The sequence below is a fragment of the Bactrocera dorsalis genome, chromosome 3 (assembly GCF_023373825.1).
Source record: "Bactrocera dorsalis isolate Fly_Bdor chromosome 3, ASM2337382v1, whole genome shotgun sequence".
Taxonomy (NCBI): domain Eukaryota; kingdom Metazoa; phylum Arthropoda; class Insecta; order Diptera; family Tephritidae; genus Bactrocera; species Bactrocera dorsalis.
In genome coordinates this window covers 88,902,149-88,915,420 of record NC_064305.1, presented here as the reverse complement: position 1 = coordinate 88,915,420, position 13,272 = coordinate 88,902,149, and the positions used below count along the sequence as shown (strand labels likewise).

The 13,272-nt window shown below is 34.0% G+C and overlaps 2 protein-coding genes across 11 annotated transcripts in view; one reads left to right on the top strand and one right to left on the bottom strand.

Moving 5' to 3' along the window:
- LOC105222846 (uncharacterized) overlaps positions 1-10,245 on the top strand; it is an 80,796-nt gene extending 70,551 nt beyond the window's left edge. For all 10 annotated transcript variants that reach the window (XM_049450927.1, XM_029548912.2, XM_049450926.1 and 7 more), the window contains 2 exons: positions 3,888-4,085; positions 4,187-10,245. In XM_049450927.1, coding sequence (XP_049306884.1) covers positions 3,888-4,085; positions 4,187-4,885 — 897 coding nt within the window. In that variant the 3' untranslated portion in view covers positions 4,886-10,245. The remainder of the gene's footprint in view (positions 1-3,887; positions 4,086-4,186) is intronic.
- A 229-nt stretch (positions 10,246-10,474) lies between these two features.
- On the bottom strand, positions 10,475-13,133 carry LOC105222847 (alkylated DNA repair protein alkB homolog 8). Its single transcript, XM_011200369.4, has one exon. It carries the CDS (start codon positions 12,983-12,985, stop codon positions 11,075-11,077), a length of 1,911 nt encoding a protein of 636 aa, XP_011198671.2. The 5' UTR covers positions 12,986-13,133; the 3' UTR covers positions 10,475-11,074.
- Positions 13,134-13,272: the final 139 nt, after the last annotated feature.

Here is a 13,272-nt window from a genome sequence, read left to right as displayed (position 1 = left end):
AATGAGCAGGAAAAATAGCGTTATGAAAATTTGAGATCTCTATTTCAATATGTGTATATTACACAGACAGATATGACTAAAACGACCCAGCTCGTCATATCTCCGATGTTTCATTCAGAGTGTTTTGATAGCAGCAATCTAATACACCAAATTTGAAAAATTTGTTTCAAAAATATGTGTAATAATAAAATTTGCATTACTCTCTCTACATGTGTGTACTTAAGGCCCCAATTTTTTACTCACATTACACCAAAAATGTTTTAAAAAAAATCCTGCGCAATAAGTTTGCCTGAGGTAGAAGTGTGTAACAAAAGCTTCCATTTTACTCACATTACACAGCTCATGGCTGTAATACAAGCATTTGTATAATGAGAGCGAATAATTCCCTTGATACGAGTACATAGCTGCGCTTTTATGAGCCAATAACTTGATTTAACTCAATTTATTAGCCCTTAATTGCCTATGCGACACTGTCCGTATATTGATTCGTTAATGCACTGTTTGTACTCGCCATACTCCGCTGATATATTATACTTTTATGGAGAATGAGTGACCTAGAATGCGGAGATGGCTTGTGTACGTGGTTGACAAACATAAACGCCTTCCCTCCATCACCCATGCGACATGTTCTCCGTCCACCATCTTTATACAAGTCATAATTTGATATGTCCATTCAGTCTTGACGACCATCAAGCTACAGCCCACCGTTATCTGTTAACTTATCATATACCTGTGCCGTATCAAAACATGCCTTTCAGTAGCTCGAAATTACCGGTAGTAAATTGGTTTAACTGTGCAAACATGCAGTCACTTGCTCCTGATTGCGCATAAAGCCATAAAGCAAGCCATTGAATCTATATACATACATATGTGTGTATGCATGCGTTTCTATAAACATACCAATTTATTATCATATACAGGTATATACACAGGATTCACTTGCAAAAGAATGTGTTCCATGGTAAATGAAAATTACTCCGAAGATAGCTCTAATGTGTGATATTACCATTTACTATGGTAGAGCACTCCAAAATCTAAGTTTCGGAAGGAAAAATTATGAATGCAGGGCCGTCAGCTATGACTTGAAAATGCAGCTCTTCAAAAGATTCAAGTCTTTTGGTACGAGTCTAGCATTGGCAAATTTTATAACCCAAAATAGTAACCAAAATATTTTTGTTGAATCGATTCATCAAAGCTGCCAGTTTCACGACCTTAACAAAATACTTTGTGAATACAGGGTTTTCCAATAATATAACTCTTATTTCTTAAAAAAAACACACACAAATATTTAAGGTAATTAAAATGCTTTGTATTTGGTGTAAAGCACAATCGATACAACTAAGTTCTGAATATAACATCATTCAAATGGTCCCCACCACTCCTTTTACAGAAGCGAGTTCGATGAACCCAATTTTCTAGTACTTTTTTCACTAAATCAGGTCGTATGTCATTAATAACACGCTCAATATCGACTTCTAGAGCTTGATGAGAGTCTGGTTCATGGCTAAAAGACTTCAAATAACCCCACAAGAAGTAGTCTAATGGACTTAAATCACATCAGTGTTTTGAAATAATCGTGCCTTGTGACCCGTAACCCCGTCTTGTTGGAACCAGATGTTGTCAAAATCAATTTCTTCCAATTGAGGCCATAAAAAAGTTGGTTATCATCAATCTATACCGCTCTTCATAGACAGTCACAGTGTCACCAGCCTCATTTCGAAAGAAGTGCGAACAGACGACTCCACTAGAAAAACCACACCAAACTGTCAATTTAGCTGAATGTCAAGGTTATGCATGAATAATTTATGGTTTTTATTCGCACCAGATCCGACAGTTTTATTTCTTAAAAAACCGTTGTCTCTTTCAAATTATTCCAAGGCAAAATCAGCAAATTCACGTTAACGGTGGTCCAACGGCTTCAGTTCTTGAGTGAGAACAATTTTAAACGAAAACGAGCCCCAATCTTTTCTCATAATCCGCCAGGTTGTGGTTTGAGACAGTCCCAATTCTTGAGAACGTCTTGGAATCGACAAATTGCAGTCTTCAGCAACACTTGCCTGAACGGCAACAATATTTTCACTACCTCGGTTCTTTGGCTTATCGATACTTGAACATTATTCGACGAATAGCGAGGTGTGCGAAAATTACGACCATAAAATGACAAAAGCGCACAAAAAGCTGCCATTGGAGAACGATTATTTTGGTAATAAAATTTAATACTTTTTAAATGTTGTTTCTGCGTATATCTTTCTATGAGGAAATTGCAAACATCACTGAAAATAATGAAAAAAAATTGCAGTTCAACACATACTAAAAATGGCTGAAACGACACTTAAAAAGTTGGGTTCGTGACAAAGAAGACTCCCCAAAAAACACTTGTGTATATTTTTCACGATTCCGTAGCCTTGATTCCTTTAGATACAGGAAACAAATTTTTCGAATCATCAGCAAACAGTTGCCAACCACACACTAATTCACGTATAGAAAATAAACTTTAAGCGAACATCGAAGAGGGTTTTACCTATCTAAGAAAAAGGCAGCTATTCGGTTTGCATGCAGTGCTGGTCAAATTTGATCGGACGGTATAACGGTATAACTAATTATAATGCAGTGGTTTTTGCTGCTCTACATAGCAGCTCCTTCACTCACGGAATAAACATTTCAATCTCTATATCTAGTCATGCAATCAGTGCTGGCATTAAATTTAATGCTTTTTTTTTGGAATAAACAGTTTAACCTTTGCGAGTTTGATAAATAGAGGGCTAATTAAATGTATAGCATAGCTTTTACAGCTTTTACTAGGCTCTCAAAGATATTAAATTTGAAGATCTTAGAGGAAGATAAAAAAATTTCAATCATCATTTGAGTTGCAGACTTTCAGTTCATGGACTTCAGTTGGTTGGGCTTCAGTGAGTTCATATCTCAGGCTAGGTCAAGTTTCCTTGAACAATTCCTTTGTGTTGTCAGGATATACCTGTAGTGTATCATAGTCTCAGACAACTTCACCAAGTGGCGTTCGATAAATTTCTAATCTCGTGGACGACAGCTGGACAATGACTTGATGAAAACTCCATAACTCGGAAAAGAGTAACGTTGCTAACTCCGATGGGCTCACTAAACTCTTTTAGTACACATACCGCATCAAATAACATTTATTTTTAGATTATCAGCTGCTACTCCTCTCTAAATTTATTATTATACCCTGAACAATGTATATTAAGTTTGCTACGAAATTTGTAACACCCAAAAAGAAGTGTCTTTATTATTGAACAAAGTCATAGCTGAAATTAGAAAGACTCATAAATAACATAAATCAATTTAGACACAATTTTAGCAGCAAATATAATAACGGTAAGATTCAATCCAACATACACAAGATTGTGAACGCACTATGCACACGCACACTTACACTTATATACACAAAAAAATGTAATATGTTCACACACACATACAAAGCAAAAATATAAATTATTTAGTAATACACATCCGCTTAACCCGTTTTTGCGCCAATTTTCCAAATCGTTCGCTTCCGATTTTTGTAGAAATTTTGAATGATTCTTACGTTTGTTATTTTAGAGGTGTGTGTTTGTACTTGCATATATTCCTTTGATGGTACATACATACATGTATATACTGTATGTATTTACGTATGTGTATGTTTAAGGAAAAAAATCAACAAATCAAAATAGCGAATCTTCGTGTGGAAGCACGATTTTCACTTTTCAATAAACGTTCAATAAATGTTTGCAGTTTCAATATATGCTTTTGTCGTCCGTCTACGCGCCATGTTTTTGTATTATTTTTGTCCCATGTATCCTGTCGACAGAAATACGCCCAACACATTGTGCGCCACCACACTGAAAACGTATTTGTGTCTCTGCTTCCAGCATTTCCACATGTTGCACGAGGAGCGCTCTGCCTCCATTTCGGAACGATGCACACGTAGTCGCATCAATTCGGCCATATTTGTGTCGTCCGAGGGCAGAGGATTTGATTCAATCGAATTTCTGCGTCGACACGGTTCGCAGAGTGTGCTGTGTCGGAAGGCACGCAGCGCCGAGAACATCACCGACAATGAGCGCAAGGTGAGTGCAGAAACGCGTCTACATTTTTTGACTAACTTAAATATTTACGTTATTATATATATACATACATATACCATTTTCGGTTCCACTTTCTACTACAGAAAAGTTTCTCCGACAATAAGGGTTCGTGGCGCAACGAAGGGCATAATGACAGCGATCCGAATGCATCGAACCGCAGGCAAGACGATATGGATGGCAGCGCCATTGAGCTACGCGAATGCCGTCCCAATGCCAACAATTGCAGTGCAGGCTGCTGCGCCGAGTCGCGAACACTCTCCGTACTCACGACCAACACCAGCTGCGATCATCCATCCACGTCAGCGGCCGCAGCGGCTTCAATGGCCGCCACGAATGTGGTTGTGGGCAGCATTTCAATTGAAACACCACCTTCCCACATCAAAGATGAACTGCACAACAGCACAGCCAGCATCGCAGCCACAACCACCGCCATCGTCGCTTTGCAGAATGGCGAGAAGAGACAGCGTCCAAACAACTTTGCCGGCATGTCGTCGAAGACTTCCGTCTCGCGCGATTCCAACGACACTGTCGAGGAGTTAGTACTCGTGCCAACCGTCGCAGCCACGGCGGTGCCGTTGCCAGAGATAGCCATAACAAACCGTTCGCGTACGCTTGTGCGTCAGCGTTCCTCAACCGTCTCCATTTCACCGCACCGCAGTCCCAAGACGCTAGCGCTAAAGCATGCCAAACCGAAGATCGCAGCGTTACCAATGGTGTCGGTGTCGGGTCCATCACCACCGCACGAGAAACCGCCGCCACAACCGCAAACGGAGTATTTGTAACAAATGGCAGCCGAAACATTTATTTAAGTTTAAGTGAATGCAACGTTGACATGGTAGATGGGAGGCATATATGAAGGGAATGCAAGCGTGCGGCGCAGCAGCGGGGAAAGGACGGATTTAAAGGCTTCTCTCGATTCAATAAGGCACAAAATCAGCTGCTACCATATCCTCAGCGAAGTATATAATTGGAATCTTTCCTATACTCTTCCTAACTTCCAGCTCACGTACTTAGCTCACACACTTACAAATGTTTCGGCTATAATTGGAACAGCTCGTGGCCCACACGCGTTGGGCTTGTCTATCGTCAAAAATCTAACTAAAAATCTCAAAACTGACTGAACTATTCGTAACTACTGAAAAAACCGTTAGAAACAAACACATATGTACATACAAGAGAGTGTACATGTAGGTCTGTATATTTATCAGAAACTGTTAAACCTTAGTACTAGATATTAGCTCCCAAAATACAACCCGAGCCATTGGTAGATTGGCGAAAAGCTTTAACAAGTCACTTGAAAACTTTCAAGCTTTAATATTACAAATACCGTTAATACTGTTTATAACATTTTTTCGTCATTAATATTTCATTATTGATCAATATTATTAGTGTAACATACATATACATATGTATGTGTGCAACTATTTACCATTTATAAGTATATATATACGTATATATGTATGGAATTATTTATTGTATTTATGTAAATATGTTTGTATAGATTTAAGCACAGCTGACAACAAATTATATTAAGCAATCGAAGGAAGTAACAACAACAACATAGTCATAGAATAATTGATTACTATCATTACTTCTCCATGTATCCAAAAAGAAACACATGCAAGCACTTGCTTAGGATAGGTACTTAGGATTTTAGGGAGCTTACATTGTAGGTTTTCGAATTGCGTTTCTTTGTGAAATCCAATATAGATACATAAATAGTGACTAGTTTTTTTATTATGTACTTAAATAATAGTAAATATGTGCTTAGATATGTATTTGTAAGTTTTATATTCATACCTACATGGCTAATATCGTACATATATATACAAGAAGATAATATTTATATGTAGCATGACTTGTATATTTTGTAAAAGTGTTAATACTCTAAAGGGAAATCATCTTGCAGGTGACAACTTCAATGTTGGGTTGAAGCGCGTAAACAAATATAAAAATTCTTATGACATAAACATTAGGGTGTTCGATATGTTCCAAGTTGAATGTTTCTTTCCAAAAGCCCACTGTAGTTTCGGATTTTGCTTAAAAAGTAAGGATCCAATGTAAACAAGCTCTTTATTTTCGATTTAAAACGTGTCTCAATCATATTTTTGTTCCGGAGTACAGAACATTTGCTGCATAACTTAAACTGCGTATTATGTTTAAGGAATTATATACAGTTACTATACCGGAAAAGACGATTTTTTTTCTGAGAAAACTTTTAAATTTAATGATATTAAAATTTGTTCATACTATATTAAGGTGTTTTTAACTGTATTTTAATACTTAGTATTAGTAAAAATATTTATTTGGATGGAACTAAAGCTGATCTCCGGCAGCTCCTCTCAAAAAAGTAGTTTTACTCTGACCGTTATATCTCTGAACTGGATTCTCTGAAATTAAAAAACCAAACAGATTGCAATAAATCTACAATCGAAGAAATAAGCAAAATAAAAATATTTGACAAAATGGCGGTTTCTAAAAAAATCGATTTTTGCACAAAATTTCTGTCTTAAATAGTTTATAAAAAAATATTTATTGGTGAGAAAAAATCGTCGAATAATTACTAAAAAATATATATAAGAAGCTCGTGTTAGTTTGAGACTAATCGGTTATGCCGTTTTTGAGTAATGCTGGTCACAGGCTTTGAAAATTGAAATGCACTTCCAAACCTTTTCGAATTTTCGTGTAACTTCGAAAATATTCGCCGAAACAATATGAAATTTTCGGTGTGTATTCTTAAATCTATGTAAATAAAAAAAAACTTGGTAAATACGGACACCCTAATGAAGCAAAAACTAGTAAGACTTTCTTCATGATTTTAAAATTCGTAATTTATTTTTCAAAAATGTATGTCGTCCTCACAAAGACTCAATGTATTCGACGGTGCATTATCGTGATGCAAGAACCAAAACTTGTCGGACCATAATTCCCGCCTCTTTTCGAAAAGCATCAATGATTTTGCAACCAATCCTGCTTTCATTTTTCTTAGACCCAAATCATCTTCCAATGAACTTTGCACTGATCCTTCCGATTTTCCAACGATGCCAGTAAGATCTCTAAGTGTTCATCGTCGATTCTCAAGAATCAGTTTCTTTGTTTTACTGAAGTGTTGACCATAAGTTGATGTTGATAGCCATCCTGGACGTGGTTCGTCGTCAACGCGTTCTCCACGCTCTTTAAATAATTTGTACCAATCAAAAACATTTGCTCACGAAAAACCATTACCATCGAAGGACTTTTCCAACGTTCTGAACATTTTGACCCAAAGACATCATACCGTACAAAAAATTTAATAGAACTTCTTTGTTGAATAATTTCTCTAATAGTAAAAACCGCCGAGGGCACTTTAAGCACTTCAGAAAGACAAGCGTATACTAAACATTAATGATTCTTTTGATATATTTGGCACAGAGGTCATTCCAACCCAGAAAGAAAATTATTTCGACGAAAGGGTTTTCGGGCGAAGTTTAAATTAAAAAGTCTTACTATTTTTTGTCTATTATAGTATACTGCAACAATGTTCAAAATTGACATTTTTTAAATAAAATTGTCATTTGCAATAATTTTTTTATAATTTTCCAAAAATTAATATACAAAAATTATTTTCCGAAATTTATATTTTAATTTAATTTTTTAAATTTATAGGTATTTAAAAAGCTATTTTTTTTTTTGTAAATAAACAGTGTAGCATATTTGAATTTTGTGGAAATGAAGGAATATAACTCAATCGGAAAAGATTTTAAATTTATGCTTTAATCAAATGCATAAAAGAAATATAAATTAAAAAAATAAAAAGAAAAAAACAAAAAAAAATTAAAACTATGAAAAAATTTAAAATTATGTACAAATGTAAGAAATCGTATATGAATTATGCATATTTATTAAAATTACAGAAACATGTACTCACAGAGGAATTTAACGGCATGTCAGGGCTCCAAAGGCAGGCCAAAATCAAAGCTCAAGAATAAATCATAAATCATTGCAACTTAAATACATTTAGATAAATCGTCTTTAAACACTACACACACATCAGCATTCACACACTAATAAATACTTAGAAATTTAGTAATAGATAGAAGTTAGCATCTAGTCCACTGAATTATTTGAAGTTTGAAATGTTAAAAGCCAAGTAGGACCCTGACCCGAAACCCGATTCGTATAAAATTTACATATATGTATGTATATTTGTAGTATTTATACCAACTCGTACTAGCAAACTAATCATGACCTAAACAATATCTACACGCATAAATACATATATAATATATATTTATATACATATGTTTACACCTACTGAAACTTAATGAAGAAATATGGTATAAGCTTTACTCTCCCCTATCAAATAAATATCTAAATGTAAGCAACAAGATTTTATGCACATACATACATTTATACTACTGTATAAAATACTGAAGTATACATACTTCACAGTGTTTAAGGAATATTTACGAGAAATGTTCAAAAACACCTACCAAATATCACAGTGCAACCGAAGGATTTGATTTTTCATAAAACCAAAGGAAAGAATGTAAATATACATATGTATGTATATAAGCATGCACATAGAAAAATAAATTCATGAATTGAATGACTACCTATAGAGCTAAACACATGCAAGTATATACTATACAAAGAGAGAATATTTCAATAAGTATATTGCCAATACTCAATGTTTATAAAAGAAAATAGTTTTATTGACATCTTGGAGAACTATGTAACAGAGCATGTCAATGAAAAGATTGAAATTCAAATGTACTAGATTTCTATGCGAAATCATTCAACAGATAAAGGAGAATTTTAAATATTTTTTATTGATTTATGAAAACACTTAATTTAAAAAAGAATAATTTATAAAAAAAATTTAATTTACAAAAAAAAAAATTAGTTTCTAAAAAAGAATTAATTTACAAAAAAAATTAGTTTCTAAAAAAACTTAATTTACAAAAAAAAAAAAAACAATTTATAAAAAAAAATATAATTTATAAAAAAATGTAATTTATAAAAAATTTAGTTAAAAAAAAAAACATTTTTAATTTATGAAAAAATATTTTTTTTTAACCGAAACGTACGTGTATGTATTTATGTACAACCACAAATAGTCTATTCGGCAGTATTTCCCAAAATAACAGTAACAACAAAAACTCTGGCATGATAAGCTTACATATTTCTTATTAACTGTTCTCTCATTGGAACCCTTCAGAATTCAAGTCTTTTCCACTACAAAGTAGAAATATTTTAATTATTATTTTCTTCGAACATGTCTAGAACATGTACATCCAATGAATATATATACATACATATTTATGTAATTCAGATATTTTCATAGGTGTACTTTATACTGATGTAAAAGTTCCAAAAACAATAATAGAATCTAAAAGAACAAACTAGATAAATGAATTTGCGGTTTCAGTATAAACTAAATGTTAACTAAAGAGTTATTAAAAACGAATTTTTAATAGAAACACCAACAAGTTTTGATAAAACAATAAAAATAATATGATGAATTATAATGAATTAACTTTTTTCATTTGGCAGATGCTCAAGCTCACAGGTCCATTACACTTTGTATTTGATAAAAGCAAAGGAAAAGTTGTTCTTGTGGCCACCACATTATTTTGATGTGAAGAAATATTATTTGCAACGGTTTTAATTTTATATTTATTTTTTTTCAATTTTTTATTATATTTGTTTTTTTTTTCTATTTATATAATTTTTATTTTTTTTTCTATTTATAATAATTTTCTATTTCAATTTAAATATCTGTTATTTTTTTATTTCTGAAATAAGAAATTTTTTGCATTTTTCAAAATTTTTGTTTATGTTGATTATTTAAAAAAAAATGGGTAAAAGAAAAAATAATTACGTCTCTGGTTTATTCAACGAACAGCTGTTACAAGTAAATATTGCGAAAATGTCACATTTAAGTTACAATTTATGTATTTAAACAAAAATATGTCAACATAAAAGCCATGTATTACATAAATATACAATCACTCGAATGTCCATTATAAGTGTAATAAAAACATTTATTCTAAAATAATTCCAAAAGCTTTACCCAAGTCCAATATAATGTCAAAAACAATTGAAATCAGTATAATAGTTTCGTAATCACACTCAAATAAAAAAATTAAAAAAAAAACAACTATGAAGTCAATAATATACGCATGAAAGAAGCGTAAAAAAATATTATTTCATATAAAATACATAAATATATAATAAAACAATAAATTAAACGTTTTAAATTACAACTTTTATTATGAGAGTATTGCATACCTAAACGTAAACTTTGGGCTTAATTATTAAAAAATATTTTCCACCCTTTTATGTATTTTTTTTAATCTTTAAGTTAAACGCTTTATAAAATAATAATTATTTCAATTGCGAATTAATTTTGCTAATAAAAGCAAATTTTATCAAGTAAACGAAGGAATTTAATTAAGGTTAAATAAAAAGTTTCAACAAAGGTTTATGGCTTCTTTAAGAAATTAGTGTCTTATTTAAAATTACCACAAAATATACAAGAATTATGTAATATTTCATACTCGTATTAGTTAAATAAGTTCATCCGAGCCAAAATGTAAAATCAAACCAATATTTTATAAGTACATACATATTTCACTTTGAATTAATGCAAAGTATTTACGAATCGACACAACATTATTTGAAAATTAATAAAAAAAAACGTGTAATTAAGACACCATTTTAGTGAAGTAAACATAATTTTAATATGAATTTTAATGCAACAATTATAGAGAGGAGTAAACAAATTTTGTCATTAATGAAATGTCAATTAAATATACGATTATTTCAGAATGTCTAGATGTTAATTTATTATAACGATATTTGCTTACAAATACAAACATTTGTATATGTTTTAGAGACCTGTCATGGAAAAAAAACCAGATAAAAACTGTCATTAAATAAATGGGAATTAAACTTCAAATATAGTAAATACAAATACACTATTTATTTCATTTCTGGCGGCGCTCGAAAATCACACAATGATTGCCTTGATCATAGTAGCTTTGCACTAACTCTACATCTGGCACTTGCGCTAACATTGCCTCCAGCTCACCGGACTCGAATACATGGTAGTATCGCAAGTAGGTACTTGAGGGTGCAGAGTTATTAGCATCTTTGTTCGCAACTGAAGCGCCCTTCAATTTCCACGGCACCAGTACATCTTGTTGCATGAAGTCGGTGCGATTTGTGTGTACAGGCAGTTGCGGAGCACCGGGTATTAAAGGTTCAAATTGTTCTGTTTGCTGCTGTTGCACCTCCGCTGCTGCACATTGTCGCTGCTGCTCAACGGTTGTCTTGTTTTTATTTAAAGCTTTGTTTTGCAGTAAGTATGCCGATTTCTTATTATCATTGGCGCGTTGGTCCTTCGCCCAAACATAGATAAGCGCACGTCCACCTGGACGCAACAGCCTTGCCATTTCCCGTATCGCAGCCAAACGCCGCTCAGCGGTCGCTAAATGATGAATAACCGCAATGCTAATGCAACCATCCACGGCTTGACTGCGGACTGGTACGTGTAAGCAATCGCATCGAAAAGCATTTGGCAAATTTGTACTGGTCTCGCTAATGATTTTTGCACGCTCTAAGCACGCGTTAATAAGTCCACTACTGCGATCGCAACCAATTGTTAAAGCATTATTATTACATTGAAGATATTTTCCATTGCCACAACCAATATCGAGTAACACTGATCCAGTTTGAAAGCTACGCAGAAATTCCGCAACGCGTGGCCAAGGTGTGTGACGAGTTTCACTGAAGTGTGGCGCAATACAATCATAAACGCTGTGCACGTTCTTTTCCTCTAATTGTGCAGCTATCACATCGGTTATGACAGGACATAAATTACTTTGTGCATTTATGCGCGAATCACAAAGTGTCGGAAATGTACAGTCACACGGTCCTCGTCGCAAACGGCGGAAAGTTAATGAAATACGTTTTTGACGCGGCATCACAGTCAAACCAGTCTCTGAGGGCACAACATCAAGTGTACGCGGAGTAATACCATGTGTCCAGTCATAACGCGATGCTCCCGACATTACCAGCATTGAACGACGTAACAATTTGAGTGGCTGTCGATCAGAGCCACGGCGGAAGTCCATAACTACATCACCAAACAGTGACAATGAAAAAATAGGGTCGAGAAAGGCGCTATGCGTATCTACATGTGGAGGTATACCCTGCCCAGGTTCATAAATGTTAACTGTTAATTGATCCGGTACATCCCAATCCCATGTTGGTAGACCCAGCTTAGTCATTTCAGTTTTTAGAAGCGGCCAGAGTATATCACACTCGTTTGGTATTTTTTCGTTTAACGGTTTTGTTGGATCAACATTATTTTCTCCATATATAAATTGGTAACCAAAATGTTTTACACGTCTATGTTTTAAATCACTTTGTTCGACGTCTTCTATATTAATTGCTTTCAATAACATATTTTCTTCAGATTCTGTCAAAAAATCTGGCAATAGTACGAGCCCTTCTGGGAGCGGTTTAGTCCAAATATTTTCTTCTTTGCAGATAGGTAAACTTTTAAAATATGACAAATAAACCACACCACCACGTTGCTCTAACCCTGCGCGTCCGTGCATATGGTTATAAATGCGCTCCGCATTGTTCACATTGTCGCATTTCAAAAAGCAATAAGATTTGTTTGGCAACATGATTACTTGTTGCACTGGTGCATATTGGATTGCATTAGATAAAACGGATTCTTCTGTTAGACCTGTAGAAAGACCGGCATTCAAGATAGCAAGAAAGCATGTAGGCTTCTCACTACTTTCAATCCCAACGTCAGTGTGGATTATGGCCTCACACCGTCGCTGTTTACGCTCTAATTTACGAGAACTGTAATCCTTCGTCATTTTACTTCTTACTTTTCAATTAGAACTTTACTATTTAGATCCGAGCAAATGCTTATCCCACAAATCGTGAATCGCTTATCAATGTAACATGTGAAATTTCAATGTTTACATTCTAAATGTCAAATATTGGCGAATGAAAATCAAAATAAAGCAAAACCAATGCTGCCAGTGTCTCGTTTTTCTGTGAAACTTTACCAGTGCTGACAGTCTAGTGAAAACTGTGTTGTAAAACGTCACGAGACCGCACACTAGAATTTCGTAAATGGGAGACAATTGGAAGTATTAAA